This window comes from Oreochromis niloticus, linkage group LG12, assembly GCF_001858045.2.
Source record: "Oreochromis niloticus isolate F11D_XX linkage group LG12, O_niloticus_UMD_NMBU, whole genome shotgun sequence".
NCBI lineage: Eukaryota > Metazoa > Chordata > Actinopteri > Cichliformes > Cichlidae > Oreochromis > Oreochromis niloticus.
In genome coordinates, this window is record NC_031977.2 from 14,905,580 (window position 1) to 14,931,618 (window position 26,039).

Below are 26,039 nucleotides of genomic sequence, written 5' to 3' on the forward strand. Positions count from 1 at the left end.
AGAATACAAAAGACAACAAAATCTTCAGCAATTTATTTCTGCTTTTGTCACGCACAAAAAAGGGCTAAACAAGGAGCAAACAACATTCTTCTTTCCTTTTTTTAATTTACTGTATTTAATGCAACAACAAAACAGTTTTATTATTGTTTTGCAGAAAAAAGAATATATATTTAGCAAGCCAAATACATATTTTTTTTTGATAACTGCTTTCTGTTCTCTGTTTTTAGAGTGCCTGTTCACTTATTAAATATGTATTTCCACTAGATTCAAGTGATAGACTCAGAAGACAAGTGTCAGTGAACGTGACAGTTAATTCACAACAAAGTATTATGAAAAAACAAAACAAAACATGTTTTATAATGCATATTTAGTTGGGGATTACCACACCTACATAATCCTTTTAGAATCCCTGATGTCTTGATTGCATGTGTAGAAAGAATAAGCCATTGCAGCATTTTTAGTTTTGAATTGATTACTCTCAGTCTCGTGCATTTTCCACTGTAAATGCTCACCGTAGAATCTTCGTTTGCATGCTCATCCGTGTGTTTTTGTCAACATGTGGTGAGCAACATGAAGAATATCTTTGAGCTAGAGCCGTACTATATATGTTTGTTCCTTATGTCAACTCCCAGCTCCTCTTTTGGCTTTCAATTTCTAAACTGATGATGCATTTGTTAGACATGTCCGTCCCTCATGCCCATACATGTGGTCTACTGCAAGCACAGACTGTCCATCTCCCTTGTCCCGTCACGCTGAGTGATTATCCGTGCCACTTTTAGTTGTTATTTAGATCTCTCTGCAGTACTGCCATTGCTCTACTTGAGAAAAAAGATGAAGTGCGACTCTCCAGAGAGACAGTTTCAATTCAAAGCCAATAAAAAGTAGGACACCAGTAGGACATCTGCAGCAAAAAGTGTGAAGTAAAGCTGCAGGCACCTGATTCAGGTGAGCAGTATGTGGCCGATATAGTGGTTTTTTAGTAAATCACCTGTGGCATAGTATCAGTATCAGTCTGGCAAGTCTAGTTTCAATCAAGCTACCCTCCTTTCCCTTTGGATATACTGTAACAGGCTCTAAACAATGTCACTCTCTCATGTTTTGTGAGAACAGTCCTGTGTCCGAGCGCATCAAGGAGTCAGACTAAACTAGAAAAATGCTCGAGAACTGCCAGTCCATTTAGTATTACACATTTCCAACAGCATTTACAGCAACAGTAAAGGTTAAGTTATCCTGATACAATGGCCCAACATTCACCATAAACTAACATCTCTAGAGTATTGTTCTCCTGCTTCTATAATTATATACACTACTATGCAAAGGTCTTGAGCCACTCTTCACTTCTTTATATTTTGCTACAAAAATGGGAAATAGGTGCATCAATTTACTGAAACATGCAAACATATAAACACTTGCTATCCAGAATCCATCCAATTGTTTTATCTTTGGCATTTTTCACAGATCCAACTAAAGAAATGTGAACTGATTGTTTGTTTTTATTCCATACTGCTAGTAATAAATCTCAAAAGTAACAAATGCCAAAAGATACAACTGAGTTAGATCCCTTTATATGATTAAATGATTCATAGGTTAGTGTTAAGTGGCTTGAAAAAAAACATTCCTCTGAAAATAGTCAGGAGAAAGACTGGAATGACTATGACTGGAAAGGCAAAAAATGTCCAAAGAACTTTGAAAGTCCTTTTGCTGTTGCTCAAGACCACTTAGTACCACAAAAAAATAAGTGAGAATCTGGTTCCTTGGAGCAAAATACATAGAAACGAGATGTGGCTCAAAACATTTGCACAGTACTATATGGTAACAGACCTGAAACAAGTTCATTGGAGTTTATTATATATTACCAAAACTAACTTTAGCATCCATGCAATGCTGAAACTGTGACAGTTAAAAAGACACCTCGGCATTTTTATATTATTATCCTATCAGTTTAAACACATTGCAATCATTGTGTCACTGCATGTGTTTGAAATTGAATAAAGAATGCGTTTTATGTGCCCCAAAGACACAAAAGCACACATGCAGTCAGCCCGTTAGTTTATACAGAGGTCTGAAGACAAACTCCTAGGCATCACACGACCACTACAAATCATGACTTGACTATTGCTTGTTTGTCTGCATACAGATCCTTATATGAATTTACTGATGAATATGCTTTTATGGGAATAGTGTATTATATTTTTTGTACTATTTTGTATTTTTTGCGAACTATAGTTGATTTATTTAATATAAATCAACATAGGGTTGCATATTTGCTCGAGCAAATATGCTCCCACCACCGAGCAATACAGAGTAGGATCAGAGAACTGATAGGATTCACACGCGAGAGAACATCTGTACAAGTTCCTGCAGCTGCTGTGCTACTGTCTCTTTAAATTTATCTTCCAGTCCGTTGCCCCGGTAACCCGGAAGCCTCACGCGCTCCATGCAACATTGCTGAGAGTCCTTCCTGTTTTACAAAATTACAAGGAAGCTGCAACAACTGGATAGTCGCATACCCTGCTAATGGTGCGTGAGTCGAAATGAAAGTATGCATGCATCCGCTGTATATAGCGGATGCATATATCCTCTCTGCTTCGTTTGGTTAAAATAAACGTCTAATAAAAACACGAATATCCTGCTGTACCCGCTCGCAGTGGTCCATCTAGAGGGCTGGCTCTTTCTCAGGGGATTTCTTTCTCAGAGCATAAACAGATGTTTTCTGTTGTGGAGAAAATAACGGAGGAATCAGAGAGAGTTATACGTGTGAAAATGAATGCCGTTTTTGTAGTAACTTCAGCGCAGTTTTAAAGGAAGAAGAATTTCGCTATGTTTGCATATGTAACTCAGCTGTTGCACGTGTGCTAAGTGGGCAACAAGACTTCCTCCATGTTTTATGGTATTATGGCTGACAGATAGCTGCAGTGTTGTGTTATTATAGAGTAACTAATCACTAATTCATTCTCTTTAAGAAACTGGGAGATTGTAGTGTTTATAGGAGAGCAGGACGGAGCAGTAACATGCTTAATGTTATGGCCTGCTGCCACCTTACAGGTGCAGCATGCTGTGACCCAGTTGCTATTGTGGTCTTACAGAGGGTTGTAGTCCCTGACATTGAGAAACATTTTTAAATGTGGTACTAACTTAACTCATGCCCAATTCTTAGTTTTATTCTTTTTATTGCATCACTTGACAGGATTCACCTCAGTGATCACTGAGAGGAAAGGACCCATGCTCTTTCATTTTTGTGCTGCGACACCACCCCTGTTCGTGTTGTGGATCATCATGGCCCAGGTTGCTGGCCAGGAGGATAGAGAGAAAACTACTGCACTGAAAGGTGAATTATTATTTATAACAATAACACTAATACATAATCATTTAAGGAGAATTAGTAAAACAGAGGGAAACAGGGTTTACGTTTCTGAGCCAGATTAAGTTTTTTTTCCCTTCTATTTTGACCTAACGGCAGGCACACCAGCATTTCAGACTCAATACCACACAAATCAGTAAGATTATGAGCTGTAATAAACTGTCTTTTTAAAAAATATATATAATTCGTAAGTGAGATGGAGGCAGGTAACAGTCACAGCTAAAAGGAACAAATAAAAAGCTTTGTTAAACGATGGGAAATATTTTAAAAGCATGGTTTAAAACAGAGGTTCTTTAAATGTAAGGAAGAGAGCCACTGCATTTAGGGTGAGGACAGCTAGGAAGAAATATACAATTTAACATGCTTTATTATTTTTTTTAGGGAAAATTAAAAACTGATGCTGTTATGCTGACCTTTACTGACTGACTCCATTTACTAAAAGTGATTAATTTTACTAAATGAACTAAAACTATGAAATATGAATCAACTATAAAAATATATTAAAACTATAAAAATATGAATCAACTTTGATCGAAAGGACCGAAAGGTTTGGGCATCTGATTAGGATGTCTCCTGGACAGCTCCTACGTGAGTTACACCCTACTGGGAGGAGGCCCAGGAGAGGTCGTTTCTGAGGATGAGCTGGAGGAGGTGGCTGGGGTGAGGGAAGTCTGGGCTTCTCTGCTCAGACTGCTGCCCCCACGACCTGAACCTGGATAAGCATCAGAAAATGGATGGATAGTTGGATGGATCAACCTTAATTAATTTTATTGTTCAAGATTAATAACAATCATGATGTGTTCGGTGTGAACTTTTACCTTGCCAGTCATGCCAGAAGTACTTTGGGAGCCCTTACAGAGTAATGTAACAGTGACTGATCACCTTTATACTACGATGAAACCTTTTTATTCTGACTGGAGCGGTCACTTTCAGGATGACACTGCCACCCTTCGCAGGGGTCAAGGGGTCACTTAATGGTTTGATAAAACTGCTGTGTATTGACACAGTGGTTAGCGCCATGGCCTAGGTCCTAGGTTCAGATCAACCAGCCATTTGGGAGTTTTCTGTGTTGAGTGTGCATGCTTGGCCTCTTCTCCCTGGGTTGGTCATTCTAAATTGGCCAAATGTATGGCCTATTTAGAATGACCAGCATAGAGTGTCTTAACTCTATGTTAGTCCTCTTAGCAATTGTCCAGAGTGTACCCTGCTTCTTGGGACAGTTGGGATAGGCTCTGGTCCAACCGTGATTTTGAATTGGATAAGTGGAAGAAAATGGCTGGATGGTTATACATCACCCCAGTAGACTGTTGAATAACCACATGGGCACATGTCAGTTTTACACCTTACCAAGACATTTTATGGTATCTCTCTGTTAGGATATGTTAAAAATTTGTCTCTTGAACTTAAAACTACACTTAATGTATATATTGCATGTATTGTATGTGAATGCTCTCTTTTCTACCCACTATACATCTTAATGATGATTTAAGAAGACCTTTTAGTTTAAACAAGCACGGGGGCACTGTATCATCATCTGTTGCTTCATCATATGGGGATAATGAAAGTAAAATGTATATAGTGATTTCAACATTGTGGGAGAGAAACTGAGATTACAAAATGAAGATGTGGATTTTGTATAATGCAGATAAGTGGAGAAAAACGGATGGATGGATGGAGTTTGTATCATTGAAATAAAATCATTTGCTTTTTTTCCACAGATTTGCTGTCAAGAATAGACTTGGATGAACTGATGAAGAAAGATGAACCTCCTTTCACTTTCCCCAAAACCTTGGAGGAGTTTGAATATGCCTTTAATGAATGTGAGTGCATAGATTTACTTTTTAAAACAAAAGCCAATAGTGTCATGATGAGCTCCACGGTTCGTCCGGTTACACAAAGCCTGCTGCCGTGACAAAAAACACCAAATCCCATGACATCTAGAGATGTCAAAGATGACAAAGATTAGATGAGTTATGCTCTTTTTTCTAGTCTACTTGTAGCCTTCTTTGCTGACACGTGCACAGTTCTGTAGTGTCATGGCGTCATGGATGAATCTGCATGGTCACAACAAATTGAATGGTACACTGACTTTCACACAGATCCCGATAAGAAAATGTAGATCACTCAGACCCAAGGGAGAGAGATACAGAAAGTTTCTCATTGTCATAAGTGACACTGCAGACAGCATAGACATAATTCTTTAACTGAGGTGAATGTGTTACATTTTGTCTGGATTGAGGAAAAACTCTGTAAGGTCTGGAAGTCAATTCCAGGAAAATATACAAGGGTCTGTCTTTTACGCGTCAGCTGTAGTGGTTTCCAATTTTTATGGCTCGTGACGCCTTAAAATAAAGCAATGTCTGCTTGTAACTTTTTGTTGCAAACTGATGAAATCCACCAGTAAGCAAATTTGTAAAAGTCAGGTCAGATTTGTGTTAAAACAAAAAAGGTAATACTTTTTTCTGCCTTGATTTACTTCTTTTGTCGTCTTGTGATCCGTGAGATTAAATCTTAGAGTGCTAGATGGGTCATGGTCCTCAGGTCGGGGAACTGGAATCATTACCGTTCTCTTTTGTGTTATGTCAGCATTTTATATTTAATGACAATGTCTCTTTGAGCAAGTAAAGGTGTATGTCATTCAACATTAGAGTAAGGAGCAGAGCTGAAGCCAAAGTGGTGCGGGTGTAGATGATATGAAAGTCTCTTTAGGATTCTCTTGGCTTGCTTTAATCAAACCAGGTGGAGAAAAGGGGGAAGAGCTGGAAAGGTAGTAGTGCTCGTGATTTTGGCTTACTATTCCTTTGTAGCCTCTTCCTCTCTCTCTCGCGCCCTCTCTCTGTTCTCTGTCAGTGTCTCTACTGGCTGTCTGTCTGGCTGAGTGGGGGACATGTTGTGTACTCTACGGCCCGTCAGTAACCTACTCAGCCTTGCCCTCTGCCTGACGGAGCATTTGCATAACCTCGCTGTGCCTAAGAACAGAGACATGGAGACTTAGCCCCCACCGGCTATTATGCCAACACCCGCCAACCACTCTACCCCACCCGCAAGTCCCAGCTCAGTCTACCATGGAGGCAGAAACACATTCAGAGACTCTCCATCTCCTCGTCCTCCTGCTTCTGTCTCCTTTCATCCCTTTTTATATCCCTTCCTCTGTATTTCTCTATTTTCACATCCTGTGTAAAATCTCCAGCTGAAAAAGAGCTTGCTCTCTCTCTCTCTCTCTCTCTCTCCCTCTCTCCCTCTCTCTCTCTCACACACACACACACACACACACTGCACAGCCCTACCAATCTGTATGTCTTGTCAGTTTCTACTCAGGCCTGTTTTTGAAGGATAGCATTTCTATTAAAGCCATGGTGGCCCTCAGGCAATGTCTCTAGTATGTCGACACACAGTCGCTCTGGCTTGCAGGCATTTATATAGCTGCTCTCGGGCTACTTTAGCCAGAGACAGGTGGAACAAAAATGTTAATTTGACCATGTAATGATGTGAATACAGAAGAGGCTGTGTACAATAGTTTGCAGGTATCTTAATCACTGAAGATGATGGCTTCATCTTGCTAGCCCTGCGGTTTTCCATTACTGGAAATCCAAGGTTATGTACACCTAATTAAGCGGCCAAATTGAGAACAGAATGCTAATTATGACAGAAAAAGAGGAGAAAAGTTGAGAAAATGTTATTCCTTTGAGAGGATGTGATGTGGGAGACGGTGGAGCTGATCACCCCCAGCTCATGCATACACACACACAGACACACACGCACCTACACAGACACACACACACCTTTGCTACTGTAGGATTTCATTATAGCTCCTCTTTTAGGCAGTAGTGTTTAGATCCTCACCCCTCCACGAATGCATAATTGATTTTTTTTTTTTCAAAGTACTTTTTGTGCACACTGCTTTATCCTAACTTCTTGTGTACCTCTCAGGCACAAATCTATTTTTTAATGCAAAGCGACACCGAACCTGCATTCAGGATTACAGGTTGTCTAACAACTAACTATGAAAGCGAATGTTGTTATATACAGTGAGCTAGCAATGTACGATTTATCACATTGATAGAGGTGTGAAAATGGTGGCAATTTAGAAGGAAATGAAAAAAATGCGCATTCTTTTATCTTGCAAAGATATATTTATTTATATCTTAGATGGTTTTTACGTTTTGCAATAATTGAGAAAGTATGAGAGCCCCCTGGCTATTTGGGTTAAGTATGTGTACTTTTTGTGGCTTAGCTCTTACAATTTTTGCAGTCATAAAGGTCAAAATTAAATTTAACACTGTTTAGTGTTTTATTGTGTTGTAGTGTCAACTGGAGGATCGATGAGCTCATTGCTAAGGTAGGGGTTCCACAGCCACATGAGGGTAATTGCTGAAAAAAGTAGTACCATTTCTGAACACTGTTTTTGTATCTTAGGACTGTTTTGCATTAAATATATCTTGAATATACTAAAAGCTCCCCTCGTTTCCTTGAATTATAATAAATCACTTAAGCATCGTTTCAAAGACTTTTCGTTTTCTCTGTCAATTCTTTTGTGTAGTAATGGCAGTGTGGCTTACTTGTAGCAATTTACGGAAGCGCAGATACTTAAGTGACACCTACTGTATTCCCACACCTGGTCCTCCTGGCTGGAGCTTCTGATCTGTGTGGGTTTTTGTGTGTGTGTAAGCTCTTCTGCTTAGGGTGATTGGCTGATGCCCAGACAACATCCTCAAAGGAATTACGAGGAGCAGTTGTCGTTGTGCCTAATGCTTGCCAGCCGAACTTTCTCCCTTCATGCTCACACGCATACACAAAACATACTGAGAACCTTTCCCACACCCACTTTAGTCTTTGCTCTTGGAGATTTCAGGTGGAAAAGGCAGGGACAGAATTGTGGCCTGTCGCCAGAGTGAGCACTGAAGGAGAGGGAGAGGGAGATGGGCACTGTTAAAGAGGAAGGGGAGAGGCTTTTTAGATGAGTGAAGAGACAGAGAGAGGGAAAGAGAATTTTTACCATACCAGCTGTCCAGCTCTGGCCTGCCAGACAACCCAGAAGGCTGTTGGAGTCGTGACTGGAAGAATGCTGCTGCATCCACGGGCCTTGTACCTGCCAGATGGGGGTGGGGGTAAGGGGTGGGGGGGGGGGGGGTGGGGGGGGATAAGAAATAAGCAGTAAAAAAAAGTCAAGTTTAGTTTGGCAGGCAGATGTACGTTTTGATGTGCAGTCAAGAGCAGGGATTCACCTACTTTACTTGCACGCTGTAATAGAAATAATAGAAAGGTATTGTTTATTATTATTACACATGTGTCTTTTTGTCCCATTACATTTTTTTCCCACAGATGGCCAGCTCCGCCATATAAAAACGGGTGAACCCTTTGTGTTCAATGCCAGGGAGGATCTCCACCGCTGGAACCAGAAACGCTATGAAGCTCTTGGAGAGGTAACACACTGCTTTTTCTGCTGGCCTGCCAGTTCATAGTATGCTTTATTATGCTTCAGTTGGGCCATATTGATCAAGCTTGGCTTCAGCTGCTGAGCTTATTAGGAATATCTGTCTTGACTGGTGAGAAGATGTTGCACTGGTTGTTGTCCGTTTGGACAGCAAATAGGCTCAGACTGACACTCAGAGCTATGGGCAACTAACATACAGAATGTATTCTAAGCACTTGCTCTACAAAGACAGGCAATAGAATCTACAGCCACTGAGTACAATAAGATTTTTGTTCACTTTACATTAAAAACATACACAGGGTGTATCAAAAAGCATAATCTAATTTAAAAAAAAAGCTCATTTTAATAGACATAAAAGCTTGTGGTAAATTTAAAAATTCTTCCTGAATATAAAGTTTTACATATAAAACTTGCAGTTTTCAGAAGTGCTCAATGTGCCCCCCTCCAGACACATGGCACAGATCCATATTGTAGTCAAACCCGTCCCATACGTTTGCGAGCATGTCTAGAGTCCCTGCTGTTGGCATCCTGTCTATCTGCAAACATGTGAAACTTACGAGTCTCCTGTTTTGATCTTCACCGGTAAACAGCTGTGCAATTAAAGCACTTTGAAATCGGGAAATTCTTTTTGATACACTCTGTATATTAACACTGAATCTTAGCCTTTTTAAACCAACGCTAATGTTATCTCGTTTAAGCTAAAACCAAAATCTCACAATAGCATACTTTCATAACTTTCAGTCTGAAGCTGTTTTTTTTTTGTGTGTGGAATTTGGTACCAGGAATCATGAAATTTTAGTATTGGTAGGGATCATTGGCGTTGTGACATTACAACTTTTCTGCCAAAAACTTAAAGCTGAACTTTTAGAAGCAATTTGAAATAGGTATAGGTAGTCTCATTTTCTTCAGCTGATAATCATCCTTCTTTTTATGACTTTATTATTTCCTCTGACTTGAAAACATTATGCTTTGGTCCCTTTTAGGCTATTGCTTTACACTACTCGCTGTAAAAAACAAGGTTATTTGGTTCGAAACACAGAAGTTTGGCACCCTGTAGATTCACGCTCCTTTTACTGCTTTTCATTATCTTGTACGAATTAATCATATTTTTATTATATTTCTCAGCATGACTAAAGACCTGTCTTTAAGTTTAATCAATTGTATTTATTTTTAAGAATCCTGATTTTATAACTGTGATGAAGCCTCTAGAATATTTTTCTTCATTTTCTCTGATCATTGCACGGTTTCACCTTGGAGTGAATTTGCTGGTGTATCGACTCCTGGAAAGATTGTGGTATTGTGTTAACAGACATCCGAATGCTCCACACCAGCAAACTGGCAACACTTCTCCATTTAAAGACGCGGTCACACTTCCTGATAATCAGTTCATCAAGTGCATTTGATTAGTGGCACCTGGCTCCTACTTACCCTCTTAATTGGGGTGGCTGTGGCTCAGGAGGTAGAGCAGGTCCTCTTCTAATTGGAAGGTTGGTAGGTTCGATCCCTAGCTGCTCCAGTCTACATGCCAGTGTCCTTGGGCAAGATACTGAATGCCGAGTTGTGCCCAATGGATTCAGAGTATAAATGTATACAAATAGATAGGAGCAGGTAGTGTTAAATACTGCTTGTGTGAATGTGTATGTAAATATGTGGTGTGTTGGATAAAGCACTTTGAGCGCTCAAACAGAGTACAAAATCATTATATAAGAACGAGTCCATTTATCTCCTATGGGTGTACTTAGTTTTTCACAGACCTCCATACTGTCCTATGAAAACTTTCTTTTTTTTTTCTTTTTGTGTATAAATGTTAAATGATGATTAAAAATGCCCTCGTATGATTTGTTACCCAGACCTTCCAAATAACACTGTGCATATCTGTACAAGTAGATCACAGCCTCTCACTCAACTGAATAGCCACAGAGAGCACTTTGTTTATGGTGGGAGAGGAGACTTTACACTCATCTGTAGGTTTTGGTGACTGTTTGTCCAAAAAGTCACTAGATGTGTCACTAGGTACTTAAAGGCACCTTTTGTAAAATCTCACCACTAGATGTGAGCAGATTGCAGATTGCAGTCAGCTGAATTCTGTTTTCTTACCCCTCCCAATTCAAAATACAAAATACATCTGTAGTGTTTACCTCAGCTGTCAGTATGTGTCCACATCTATTTACTTTAGAGGAAGCTATAAAACTTTGTGAATGGATTTCGATACGAGTTGATGAGTCATTAAAGTTCATGGCTGTTCAATGACAGTAATACTGAGGTGAGTTGTTGAGGATTTCCTGAGCTTTTTTATCAGCAACTGTTGAGCTGTTAGGCTGCTATTAGCCTTTGTTAGCTGCTGTTAGCTTGACACTGTTGGACTCGGACAGTTAGCGAAGAAACTCGCATATAATGTGAGAATGTAATCAAACTGTTTATCAGAGAGGAAGTGTAATTTTTAGGACACTAGGGGCTAATTTAGCTGGCATAATGTCTACTGATAATACGTAATTGTGACAATATCAAGGAAAAATAAGCATGTTTGTGTGTTTAGAGCCCGGACTTCAGTTCAAGTGATGAAGATTGAGGTGAGGAGGAAGAGAATGACATGATATTCCAGGTGTCAGTTGCGTTGCCTCTTTCTTTTGTTTTTTTCACTTCTTTGGTGAAGGGGACCCCTGCTCAGATGATAAAACATCGATATGATCCTTCATATCTTAAAGTCTGATGCAGTTAGGTGTAATGGTAGTGTTCATGTTAGTTACTGTATTTTAAGATGGTGGGGCAACATGGAGGCTTTCACAAACTATGTATTTCTAAGATATAATTACACACTAATAATTCTATATTTATGAATACAGTATTATTTTTTCCTGTTAAATAAACTCAAAAAACGACTGACTGTAACTTTGAAAAAAAAAATGGATTTAACTAAATGCATTATTTAAGCAGAGCTCAATATTTTCTGTGGAGCTCTTTGATGCACCTAAGAATTTTTTTCTGTATATCCAAACATACACCATTTTAAAGTTCACCTCTAATTCACTCCCACAGTTCCACAACATACAATATGCATTAAGATAATGAGACAAATGTTCTTTTGTAATCTTTTTCTTTTTTTTTTCTTTTTGTAATTTGCATTTCCTACTATGTTGCTTTTAATTGTTGTGAACATTCTTTGAAGTTCAAAGCAAAGTGATAGACCTGTTTGTGGGATTACCTGGGTTTTTTTTAATGCTGTATACAGTAGCTCCTTTGAGAGCCGTCTGTAAATCCCCCCCCCCCCCCTTTCTTTTGAATGCTCGGGCACTATCTACCAGCATCTAAAGAGGATGTAGAAACAAACATTTGGTAGCAGGAAAGCAAAGGCCCAGAAAGAACACACAGATATTTAAACCAGCTGAACTCGAGCATCTGAGGGGGGCCAAGCATTCAGATGAAGCAAATAATCATCAAGCACAATGTATGCAAATTTTATTCATCCTGTGATTAAAAAAAATTGACAGTTATATCTTCTTCAGAGAAGGAGAAAGGAAATAGTGTCAATTCCTGTTGATGTGAGCTTGTGTAATGAGAACAAATACTGTATGAGTTGTGCTTCAGGAGATTAACTGGCTAAGAAGAAAGGAGCACTACCTGAATAAGCAATATTATCTGTCTGTTGTTTTTAGGCCACAGATGATTCAAGAAAATGAATACTGTACCTCTCATACAGCTTTGCAAGTACAAATGCATTGTTTTTGCTGGGAAGAAATATGCTCCATTATAAATAGACACAACTACTGAATTGTATGCCTTTGGTTGTAAAAGTAGGTTATGGTGCTTAGTCAGCCTCTTTATGTGTGGGTTTAAGGATGTGCGTGTGTATGTGTGTGTGTACAAAGCCATACCTGTATGCTTATTTATGCAACTGTATAACCAATGCATGCAAATGTATTTCTCCTTGAATTCTTACTGCATGCTGTTGTTTGTTTGTGTAGTCGTTTCTCTCAACACTATCATCCTGTTCTTTATGTCAGACAGAGGACTTTTTGCAGATGTCATGAGGGTAAATGTGGAACAACACTCTATGCAGACAGCTCTGTTATAAGCCAACTCCACTCCACAACACACCCTAATGCCCTCTATCAGCCAGCCACCTGAGACGGTCTGAGAACTAGCTACATTCAGCCCAAGAGCTGTGTAAGATGGCACAAGGACATGGGTGCATGTGTTTGCCCCTGGCAGTGTGAATAGAATAGCTTCATCATTGCCCCCTAATGTTCAATCACATTCCTTTCTCTCCCTCCCTTTCTCCATGCCTCTGTCCATTTCTCCCTCCCTCCCTCTCTCCTTCCTTTCTTCCTTTTACCATCACTGTATGCTCACAGTTCTGCATTTTGCGTGGAGGACTCCTTGTATGTGCACGTGCATTTGTGTGTCTGTGTGCGCGGAGGCGGGAGGGTGGCGGCTGTATTGTCAGACACATCACAGCACCAGATGTCCAATTTGCACTTCAGCCTCGTCTGAATAGAGGGACAGATAGAAAGAGGGAGAACGAGGATGTTGGTGTGATGGCCTCCAAGCAAAAGAAAGAGATGGGAACAAAATTTTGGTTGAGCACAAGAGCAGCAAATTCTTTTTTATATATAAAAAAAAATCATTCTGAATTTCTGCCATATAATCATGGTATTATGTAGAGAGATTTGCAGATGGTATGTGAGAGAAGTTCCACCAGTCCACTTTGTTCGGAGACCATTGGCCATATTTCTCTGCATATAAGTGAGGGGGGGAAATACGTGCCTGGGCTGTGGTTCCAAAATCAGAGAAATGCTACATAAGGTTAGATAGCGCCCTGATTTTTAGATCTAGTAAAATAAATGAAATACTTATAGTACGCTATATAGCAGACTTATAGTAGAAGGCTATTCCTCAGATTCATAAATTGAAAACCTTTAAATGTACTCAAGCAGCATCTGTTTATTAATAATATGAACTATGTTTTGTAAGGGAAGCTTGGTTATTTTGTACAGATAGGACTGGAGAAACCCACCTGAAAACCCCACACACTACTGGTATAGTGACATTTCCCATTTTTGGCTCTCAGTGTTATCATTATGGCATATTACAGCTTAATAAAGAGTGGGCTATCTGTGCAATGTTATTCAATGCAGCAGGGTCACCTCAGCCTGTGTAGGTGTCAGTTGTAGTCTAATTCCAGTGATTTGGTGATGAATCTCTCTGATAGGAGACAAGCATAGGGTCTGGCCCAGATGGAGCTCTATTAAGCTGTTAATAAATGAGGATTCTTCTCTGCTCTGTCTGCATCTGTCGAATGGAAGGCAGTCACAAATTTGTAAACACACACACACAGTCAGAATATTATAATGAAGTAAAGCTAGCCAGATGGCTGAATTAGAGAGCTGTCTCTCTCTCCCTCTCCCTCTCTCTCGCTCTCTCTCTTTCTCGTTTTCTCACTGTCTCTTTATCTCTCTCTCTCTTGTCTCATACAATATCTACAGTCCCTCTGTTATCTTTTTTTTCTCCTCCTGTCTCACTCTGTTTCCACATTATGGATATTGGTTGTCATATTGGCGACTTGCTAGCCAAGGTTTCGGGCACTGGTGCTAGTGCAAGTGAAGGGTATAAAATGTGTGGTACAAAAGTCTGAGACCACATGTGAAGATACTTTTAAATGGCATTAATTATTTATAATTAGAAATCATGATATGAGCTGTGATCTGAAATTAAAATTCAATCTTTGAAAAATGTCTTAGTATTTAATTACATAATGCGCTTGAGATAGGCCTGTGTGCAAAACCCACGTTTTCCAGTATGATTGCTTTTGTGGTGTCAGGAAAGCTCGCTGTCCCAGTATATTTTCACTTGTGTTGAGCTCAGGTGTGTGTGAATGCCTCTTTTGTTTTTTTTCTTTGTTTTCTTTCTGGCCTTCAGATACTTCTTGAAAACCTGCAAGGTTTGTTTTGGGTTATTATCCTGCATCATTATAAATCCCGCTGCGCAAATATTCAATAAGAAGGTATAACAGGTTTCTAACAAAAACCTGTAGTCAGCCAAAAGAAAATCTTTGGTGATTATAATTGTATCTAGTCTTAATCCAATGAAATTGTTCAGTGGGTGGGTTAATATCTGGATTAATTTAATCTTCCACAGTGTGTGAATTGCTCTGTACATACTGTCTTGGGCCTGTGAACTTGTAACTTTGGCTACCATAATAATATTAAAGAAACAAATACAGTGTATTTGTGTTCAGCACTGACATCCTAACACTAGCAAATTAACCTGCTGTTTTAAATCACGTTGACTATTGAACTGTTATTTGCAAACTTTTATATAGTGTAAAAGTTTGCAAATAAGTGTAAAAATGTAAAATAGTGTAAAAGTGTTTTTGCCTCTAAATTTTAACGAGACAATTTCTGTGACACAGTCTGACATAGTAATGTTAAAAAAACAAAGGAATGAGTCTAAAATTGTGGAGGTGTTCAAAGATTAGAGCTTGAATATTACTCGTACAATAAATCTGAAATGATGATCTGTGCTCAACAATGTGGAATTTTTTTTCTCACTTATCCTTTATATATGTTTTAGCCTCCTTGAAGTGTTTGGCCTTTGATTTTACTGCTTGTCCTTTGAGAGTAATGGTAGATGCCCCTTATTTTAAAGTACTTTTGCTGTACCTTTAATAACTGGCCGTCAGTCTAGAGTGTAGCCTGCCTCTTTCTCAGTGTCAGTCCTCCCAGAAAATAGGCATTATTCCCAAATTGTTGAGCTATGCTCTGCTGGAGTTACTGTACACCCAGTCATGTTGCTGACCTGTTGCCAGTTAACCAAGTTACCTGTGAGATATTGCATCTTTGTTTTTTAGCACTAACCAACCTTTGTAATCAAATTCTTTGACAGTGTTTTTGAAAATACACTGAGAAACATCAGTGTACTCTTTTAGTTTTACTCTAGTCTTCAAAGAGTATCTAAAGAAAAAAACAATCATATACGTGACTTATTTTGAGAAGTAGGGAAGTAGTGGTGTAATAAGAAATATTATTTACTATTAACTGGATTCACAGGCTATTCAAACAGATGTTTTATTTTACATTTTTGTTCTGTTAAACAAACTTTGAAGCATTTTCTCCCATTTTGAACAAGAAATGGATGATGTTCTTTGCTTGTAGAGGTTCTTTGAGTTACCCATAAAAAGTCATTGAGCAGTCATTAAGTGTTGCATCCAGCCAATGATGGAAACCCTGGAGACAGGCTTCCATACTGTACTTAAAGCACCAGGAGGCCCCATAACAGTTGTGGACCATTTTGTTGGGAAGCTAATGGGATCTCTCTAAAGAGGAACTATAAATGACAGCTGTCTGCCCTGAGCCACCGACTGCCATCACGTATCCATTCCCAAAACACTTTAAAACTGCTGCTGCAGCTTTTGCGAGAGCATGAAGGAGGAAGCAGACACATCCAGACAAAAAAAAAAAAAAATGGTTGCAAGGAGTGGGTGAGGTGGATTTGAGTTGATGAAAGAAAAGGGAATTGGGCAGGGGATGGGGGTGGGGGTGGAGGGGCTGTTGGGGAAAAGACAGGAGAGCTGGTAGTTACAGCACAGACATCTGTCGCTGCTGCCGACACCCACCGAGGCATACAATACCTTAGTTTGAATTAGCCCTCTGCCGGCTTCTCAGTTAACACCTGAGGAGGTCATTATGATGCCATTAGGATGAACAGTGCAGGGAGGGCAGAGAGGGAGTGAGAGAGAGGGATATCCACGCTAAGTGTAAACAGTCTGTCTGTCTGTGTCTGAGAACTTTCTCTTCCCCTGGAGAGCCCTCTCTCCTCTGACAGAAGAATGACAGAGACCTCATGGGAATTACAGCATTCTCCCTCTCTGTCTCTCTCTCCCTCTGTCTCTCTCTTTGTTTCCCACGCGGACTGACAGATCACAAATTCACAGCAATAGGGCCTATTTTAATACATTTTCTGTTGGTACATGAGGCTGACTTAAAATAAACAACCTTTCTATTGCCTCACGCTCACTCTCATTTTCACAGTATCTCTCTTTCTGAGTATGCTTTGCTGTTGTTGCCGCTGTTGTTGTGCTGCATTGTTCAGGGGGATTTTCTTCTTTTTTTTCTCCCCCCTTTTTCTTCCTTTCCTCTATTCTCTGGAGAAGAAGGAATGCTTTTCTGGGTGCAGTCAGTGATACGGCACGGAGCAGCTCTTTCAGTTTCATTATATAAACAGCTTTGATGCCTCTTCTTGCTCTCTGGTTTCTATGGCTAAGTGGCTTTGGGAGAGGGCTCTGGACTAGAGAGACAAGAGGTGTGTGTGCTTCTGCTTTGGTTTCCTGTGTATGTGTGTATACAGTATGTGTCTCTGTCTTTACTATGTCCTCGCACGTGCCTTCTTCCACCTAAATATAGTTTTGGAGATGAAGAGGTGTGGCCTCAGTGGCCTCAGTAAGTGTTAAAAATGTTTCTAATTACATTGTTTTAACTTCCTGAAACTGGCTCTCAAACTTAAACTCTGGATTATTTAAAAGTTGAGACTAAGCAACAGTTTAAAATATGTTATTAAAAAAATAATTAATACATACAAACAAATTGTATTTCATGATTTTGTCTTTGGGCTAATTTTAGATTATGACATTCTTTTGCTTCCTTGTTATAACCCCAGTTTTTGTTGCACTGAGCATCAAAACCATTTCCTGCTTAATCACTGTCATCCTCTCGCTCCGATCCTTCTTTTCTCTTAATATTTGCTTTGCTTTCCCTTATTCCTGTTCCTCATCTTTATTGCCTCTTAATCTGTCCTCCTCTTCCTGTCTTGGTTCTCTTACTCCCAATATTTGTTATTTTGTGTTTCTGGGAAGACTGAGCTGCTTATTGCCCCAGGTGCGGTCAGCCAAACCAGGCATGACTGTTGCAATCAGTGGGAGAACACACACACACACACACACACACACACACACACACAAACACACACACACACACACACACACACACACTTAATGTGGGAGGTCTTCTTCTCTGTCTGTAGTGAGGAGTTTAAGAGTATATCTACTTGCAGCCACGATGGTCTTCATTAAGACCTTGGCGTGGTGTTTGTTTGTGAGTGATGAAGAGACTGTTATGGGGATGACCAGGAGTTTGCGAGGAGCTGATGTCACTGCCCACCCACTTAAGGGCCTCTTATCAAGGCCATGCACTGCACTGTTCTCTCTCTCTCTCCCACATCCCCTCTTCAATTACCCCTTCTCCTCTCAGCTGTTCACCGCTGTGGGAGCTGGCACGAGACTATGTGTCCTGGGGATTTCTTCACATCCCTCCCTTCATGTCTTCTTTCTTTCCTCCTGCTGAGCTTCCTTCTAAGTCCCTTCCTTCCTCTCTGATCCCCCTCTTCATGGTTCATCACCACAATGCTTCCTCTACACAAACCACAGACACAGAGGCGACCTCGTACTCCAAAGATGGTCCCAGGATCTGCGTATATTTATCACAGGCATGTGGAAAGTTTGTTTTATTAGTATAATTTATCATCATTTACATTCTGTCTGAGTTTGTTTCTCTGAAGGCTGAAAAAAAAAACGCAGTAAAGGGTGCAGATACAAATGTTTTGCAAACTGCCACTCGTGTGTGTCTCTGAAGATAACATCATGCAGTGTGGGACTTTGACCTCAACCTTTTACAATAGTCTAAACTAATGTAATTTGAACCTGCGCTGACATTTAAAATAATGCTGTGCCTGTGTCTTGTTAGCCTGATAATACAAGCGAATTGCAGATAAAAAGATCATGGTAGCATTTGTGGCAGTGAAACCTATTGATTTCACTCCTATAAACATGCTTCTGTGTTTCTCCATCTCATTCCCCTTGCATCCCTTCTCTTTGTGTGTCTTAATATTACTTGCCAAATCAGTTCCTCGTGCTTGTCTTATCGTCTGATGCTGACAATGTAGACACTCAGAGTTGCATCCTGCAGGCATTTTCATTAAAGCACTAATACACATTGGTAATTAGGTGACAAAGAGGCCTCTCTTATTGTACTGATCAGCTGCTGAGACGTAGTCCTCGGAGGCCGGCACAGAAGTAGGTTGCCTGTGTATGTGCGTGTTTCAGTGTGTATCCAGTCTGTGCCATTGTTACTAAGGAATTCGGATGTTGTGTGGTGGCACTGTCCCTCTTTAGCTCTTATTGGATCTTGACATTATAAACTAAAGAGAATTGATATGATGACCCAACAGTCCATTGAATATTATTTTCCTATTTATAATCTACATTATCTTTTATGAGTGGAAACATATTCATGCAGTGAAACTCTTGCATTCCCCCCCCCACACACACACTTTTTCTCCTTTCCCTATTCCCCATCACTCTCTCTTCTTATTTTATATCAGATGTTTCTTGAGCCACCTGAGGCACAGAACAAATAACATGCTGCAAATGAAATTTCCTGTGAAGCTTATTGATGTCATTAAACACTAGCATACTGAGGCCCAGAATCATTTTAGTCTTCATCAGACCAGCTGACATTTTAGTGAATTAGCTGTGAGGTTCTGTGGGGGTGAGGTGGGCTTGTTTTAGCTCCTCTACCACCACCCTCCCATAGGGTCAAATGGTAGAATCAATGATTTCATTTGGTCTGTCTGCTGGCCTTTGATTGGCTGGCATAAGGCCAATATGTGTCTGATTCATAATGTAATTCTTGTGTTTGGCTCTTTAAGGAGTATCCTATGTTAGCACTGAGTTTATTTTGGGTATAACGTTACAGTTTTGTGATTATCATTAAATTCATGTTTGACGCAAAAGCTGCTCTTCATATTATTTATTTATTTATGAGTTCGTAATTTGCATTTGACCTTGCTGTTCCAAAGATCTATTAAGTAAGTTTGGTACATGCAATTTTAGAGATATGCATAATTTAATTGTTCCATGGTTGACATAAAACAATGAAATGTGGGCTAAAGAATTAAAGAATATTTATTTATTTGTTTATTTTTGTGCCAAAAGTTGCAAAAGCTGAACACCTCATGTCCCTTAAATGTTGCATTACTGTTGTTTGTTTGGTTTTTTTGCTTTCCTTCTAATTTTTCTGTACTGATTCAGAACATTTTTGCACTTGGCATTGTAGCACTGAGCAGTCATCCTTTCCCTTCTCTAAATAAGTAATTTCATTAGTACACACAGCAAGTTTGCTGGGTTCTGCAAAACACTGGCAGCTTGTGAAGGTCAATTTGTATTATTTGGCATTGTTTGGATTTATAAATGGATATATATTTTTAACTTGTTAACCAAACATTTCATTTAGTAAAAAATGCGATGACCAACCCCTGTTCCGCTTGTTGTGTGCATGTCTGCTTTCTGGTATTTTTTAAATCTCAGCACAGGTTTTCTCCTTTCCACACATTAATGTCATTTGGGCATCATCCCGCTCTGTGCGGCGAGACATAACAGTGTCTGGTTGTTGCTTGTTTGTGTTTGGGGGTCGATGGGTTCAGCATGACTCGAGCTCGGGCGCGCTGCGTAGCTGTGGCACCACGGCTGGCCTTTGGTTTCCTGATTTAGTAAGACTAACACTTCTAAAACAAACCAATGTGAGCCTCCATAGCAGCAGCTCTCTCTGTGGTCCGTCAACCAAACACAATTGTTGTGACATGTACAGGACAGAGAGTTTGTCATAGCATGCGTTGAGACATCATAACAGCGTCAATAGCTCTACTACATCTTACTGCTAGTGGTGGCGTGCCTTGCCATCTATTATCACTGTTAACTCCTCTGTCTCTCTCTCACACCTGATCAAAAATTGAAATCTGTTCCGAGTGCTTCTCTGTGTTCTCAGCTGAGCAGGACAGGGGGAGAAGAAAAAAAAATAAAAATAAGGAAAATGGAAAAGAACGTTGTTAATGTCACTGAACCATGAAAGGCTTGGCCCGGGGTTGGAATGACTCGGTATATAAGGTTCTTTAGTGCTGTGGCTGCGGGGATAAACATAACTTACATCAGCCCTTCGCTTGTACAGGAGATTTCCTCTCCTGGCACTTACAACCTCAACACTCTCACTACACTACACAGTGTGTGTACGTGTGTGATTCGCACACACGTACACACACTACACATAGTACAATCCAGACCCTTTCAAGTTGCTCGTGCTCACACACACACACACACACACACAGACCAGAGGGCAAACGAGGGCTGTGAATAGTATTTTTTATTCTGTTTGTAAGCTTGACAGTGGGTGCTATTACTTGTTCACACATGCACACAGTTTAGTTGACTTTTGTGGGATGGATTTGTATCAACAGCAATATAAAATTATTAATTGCTTTAAGACTGTATTATCAGTGTAATGTCTCACTGTGTGTTTTCTGTGTCTTTTTTTCCCTTTTTTTCCTCTGCAGATCATCACTCAGTATGTTTATGAGCTGTTGGAGAAAAAGTGCAACATGACTAAAGAAACCCTGCCAGTAAGTACCCATACTGAAAAGAGGCATTTTCTTCTTTGATTTATGCCATTGAAGATTAAAGGGAGTATTAAATATTAAAATTGACGTAAATGCTTAGGCTTCAGAGTGTGATTATGATATTGAGTGTTCTGTTTAAAAAACTAAAGAAAAGGGGATTGTGAGGAGTCAGCTCTCCCAATTCATTCTTTGTCTTTCTTTTTCTATCTCACTCAGTTTCTCTCTTACTCCCTGTCTTTCTTACCCTCCTCCTCTGCCCACATCCTTTGTGCAAAAGTGTCTCCTCAACAAATTAACTGTATTGTGACGTTTCATTTCAAAGGCACAGAGGCGCAGCATGCTGATGCTTAATCTGTTTTGCATTCAATTGCGCTGAAGGGGACTTTCTCTTCTGCCATCGTGGAGTTATTCTTTGCCCAGCTCATCCAGGCTCAGAGCGCACACTTAATTCCTTTTATTTGTTGTTGGAAGCATGTTTGTCTCTTTTTCCCCCCCTTTACCTCGCCATTCCTGCTCTTTTTTCTGTGTATAAAAGTAGTGATCATTTTTCAGTGCGCGTTTATGGGGATGTTAGGCAGCGCCAGTGTTTAGAAACATGCCAAAGTTAGCTCCAGCACTAACAGTGTCCATAAATCACCTAGCCAGAGTCAGCGCCTTTCATTAGCCCCCATACACTTTTACTGGTTTATCTGCCTGGCCTATTTATCTCATTATTCCCCTGGAAAATTGCTCTGTTATGCTTTTCTGCTGCCCACCCGCCCACACGTATACGGCGTGTGTGTGTGTTGGTGGTGGGTCCGTCCACCTGCATGGCATTGAACTTGTGACCGCAGATTTTAAGAAGATTAACCGCAGCCAAGTATAGGGAGAAGGAATGAGGGCGCACAAGAGAATAAAGGGTAAGATTTTCTCCCCCACTTGGCTCCCTTTGTCTGTTTGGATTAAGTTCTTGCAGCTGCCACCCATGGCTTTTATGGACAGTGTTTGTCTCCTTAGCGGTTATTCTAGGCATACTTGGGAAGGATGCAAAGAAGCACTGGATGTGGAGCACAACGGCACACACTTTCTCTCTCTCTCTGTTTTACTCTCTGTTATAAGGACTGTTATCTGAGTGGTTAATGTATCGATGCATTTGAGCTTTTTTAGAGTACACACAAGAGAACTTATGCACTTTACATATGGAAAATATCTTTTTTTTCAGATGATTATCTAAAGCAATATAATTCAGAGATGTACATATAAAATCACAACAAGATTGTTTTAAAGCATTGTATTTGAAATGATTTCACATTTCGCTGACACGTGGTAACCCGTATTTTTCTGGACGTTCAGGTGGATGCCACAGAAGATGAACCCACCGGTTTTATCTACCTCAGCCCAGATGCCTTATCCAACCCATCTAAGCTGCTGGTGCTGATCCAGGGCAGTGGTGTGGTGCGGGCTGGTCAGTGGGCCCGTAGGCTAATCATCAACCAGGACTTGAACTCAGGGACACAGATCCCCTTCATTGAAAGAGCCATGCAGGTAGAGGTCACAACAAAGAATTTCAAGCTATTTTATTATCTGTTGAACTAATGTTCTGGTCTTTGATCTGTTTCTTTTTTCTTTTTTTCCCTTTTTTTTTTGCAAAACTGCGAGTCAGCTTTGGTTTGGTGGTTTTTGTAGGACTTGTAGGATTTTGGTGTGATGGGTGCAGCACACAGTTTATTTGAAACACAGGCCTGAATGTTTGTGGCTGTTGAGCAGTTGTGGCAAAGTTAGATGCAGTGTGGAATCATATTTTAGATATTATGTACTTCACTCGGTGTTCGAATGGGATTGCAGGCGTGCTTTTTGGTTTATTAGTTTAGACTCTTGATTTACTGTATCGACTCACTTCAGTTTAACTTCATTGTACAGCTTACGCAAGCGTAGGGAAAGAAAACAAAACTTCGCCCTGGGGTCATAAGAGAAATTATGATGCTGAACACTTTGAACATTTCACATTTCATATGATCACAGAGGCAAATAATGAGCAGGCATACAGTCACATGTGCAAACTCCTACCATCAAATGATATCACGCACTGAATTTTGGCTTCATTTGTATTGTTAATAAACCGAAGCACTTTCCTCACTTTTCCTTTTCACAGAATTCTTGTGTAGCGTTCATGTGTTCATGGATGACTGAGATGGGAGAGGGAATAATGTAGAGTTTCTAGTCTTTTAGTTTTACAGGTGCACATAAAAATTGGAGGTTACGCCAAGTGCTTGCTTGTAGGGGGTCATCTGATTGTTGGGGTTTTCACTATTATTGTGGGGTTTTTGCCTTACAATTTAAAGTGCCTGAGGTGACTGTTGTGGTTTAGTGCTATACAAATAAAATGGAATTGAATTGAATTTCTTGGAACCTAATGGTGGATGCTGGGGGGACTGGTTGAAACAGCAGACAGCGATGCAAGGGAACAGCAGCACTTATCAGAGGGAGAGATGGTAAAAATCGGCAGCTTAAATAGACTGCCAAATTGGGAATGCGTGTTTGATATATAATGTGAAAAGAGTGAGGCATGTTATTGTGTGCATGCCTAAACCAGCTCACAGCCTGCTTCACAAATGTATGTGTCAGCAACCAAAAGGTACCTCTTTCTGTCTAATTATTTTCACCCGCTTCTCTATCCTCACTACCACTTCATGTATAATGACCTACTCTTCCAGATGACACAGACTAGATTCTTCCTCCCGCGTTCCTTCGTTTCCCCCTCTGATTAACATAAAAACTCTGCTGTGTAAATCCCTCTCCTATTGTGTACAACAACTGGAGAAGTTAGAGTAGCGCATGTGTGTCCATGTGCGCTAACGGATGAATCAGGTACCCCTAAACTGTCTAATACAGTTACCCCGGCTGGTGTTACAGTTGGAGAAGGCAGGGTTGTGCTGTGGAGAGCCAAAGTGACAGCTTCAATATAGAGAACATGGTGTGTGTGGTGCGAGTGTTGCCCATTCATCATAGTAAACAAGAAATCGTGTTCTTGCACCCTGACAAATCATCATCCAGACATTTACTGCACACGGGCCTTGTACTGTGAGCGCACTGGAGAAAAAGCCACACACATTTACAGTCAATTCATGCTGCTGGCATCCATTATGGACATGTTTGTACTATATTATGTTATACCACACAGTGTCTCTCGATGTCTTATGTAGTGGAGTTACAGCTACTGTACCATCTTAAAAAAAAGAGTCACTTCATGGTGATTTTGGTGTCAACTTTACAAATTTGGTAAGATTTGTCTTTTCCCTTTTTGGTCTTACAGTATGTACTGTATGATTTTATTTTAGATTTTACTTTATATTTATTGTAAGAGTTTTGAATGAAAGCACGTACTGAGGAGAGAGGAAAAATTAAAAAGGGATATGAATTTTTTTTTTTTTTTTGCCTCCAGCACAGAAGGAGAAACTCAGTAGCTACCCTACACTACCAGCCAATGTTATAAAAAGGGACCCACATTTATTCAATAATACGTAGTGGTATCAATATTTCTTTGAGCATACACAGGCCATATTATATCAGGTATTTGACATGTAATTGTATGATGTTATTACTCCCCTTTTATGCGCTTCCCCTTAAACATTTTATCTGGCTAGCTCACATACCTGTGCAAACTACTAATTCATCATAATGACAGATGAATCCCATCTTACGCTCTAAAGATACAGCCTTTCCCCAGTAAACCAGCACAAAGACAAACACTCACAGCGGCATGACATGAGTAATACATTATTTTAAATTTATCTTCTGTGTCAGTATTTATAATGAATGCCTAATTGGTCGGCCAAGTGGACTTCTTAATCCAAACATGTGGGAAGAGAGGTACGGCAAAAATTGTGATGACTAGGTGAGATCTGAAACCTGACAAGTAGCCCCTATCCTTCCCTGGGCAAAAGAGATGACTGTTTGTGAAGTTGTTGCTACATGTGTTTATGTTGGATTGCAGTCCAAATCTTTCCTTACTACATCTGCTTCTATGTTATTTGTCAGCAGTTCAATCTGTGGCTATCAAATGTTGCTCTCTCTACCTACGGATATGTTCTGCTGCTAAACACAGTGCACCTGACTTGTCAGAAGTCATTTTGGAAAATTAAGGAATTGTCTTGATTGACTGATTGATTTTGACAAAACAATCAAAGAAAATAGTGTCTATATCCACTTAATTAAAGTCATTCAATTGAAAATGAGCTGTGTGAAAGTAACCAACCCATCATCAGGAGTGTAGACCTAAAAAACAATAGGTGTCTGGACTTAAACTGTTTATTAGAACAGGCTTATTCTGTGTGACTGTGTGAAAGCAACACACATGCCATTATTTTATTTATAACTTTGTTAAGTGTGGTTTTGGGTCAAAATGTCACATTTTCTCAGTATAATTTTTAATTATGTTTAGATTAGGGTCCGTTTTGTGGGAACAATCTGTTGTCTCGAGTGTAGCTCATGTGATGTTACTCATGGGAAACTGATTGGAAATTCAAAGCCTGCAGCAAAGGGTCAACTAGAGTGCATTCAAGGAAATCTGGGGGAGCTTGTGGCTTGGCAAAACACAGAGGCACTACTCACACACACATACAGATAAAACTGTTAATTCACAGCGCTGTTGTAATGTGTGTGGATGTAGTGCGAGCACACTCTGGAATTCTTAGCCATGTTCCTCGGAAGCTCGAGTCAGCTTTTCCTCTCTTCCGATGGGATCACCTCTGCCAATCAGGCGATTGTAGGAAAAATTGCTGATTGGGCTAGTTAATCAGCCCCTTCACGCAACACACACGCATACAC

The 26,039-nt window shown here is 40.0% G+C and overlaps 1 protein-coding gene across 1 annotated transcript in view; it reads left to right on the forward strand.

Moving 5' to 3' along the window:
- The first annotated feature begins 2,415 nt into the window (after window positions 1–2,415).
- Window positions 2,416–26,039, forward strand: part of arb2a (ARB2 cotranscriptional regulator A) — a 158,115-nt gene continuing 134,491 nt past the window's right edge. Inside the window, exons 1-6 of the mRNA XM_003452666.2 lie at window positions 2,416–2,520; window positions 3,188–3,328; window positions 5,080–5,181; window positions 8,684–8,784; window positions 21,171–21,236; window positions 22,566–22,757. Coding sequence (XP_003452714.1) covers window positions 3,223–3,328; window positions 5,080–5,181; window positions 8,684–8,784; window positions 21,171–21,236; window positions 22,566–22,757 — 567 coding nt within the window. The 5' untranslated portion in view covers window positions 2,416–2,520; window positions 3,188–3,222. The remainder of the gene's footprint in view (window positions 2,521–3,187; window positions 3,329–5,079; window positions 5,182–8,683; window positions 8,785–21,170; window positions 21,237–22,565; window positions 22,758–26,039) is intronic.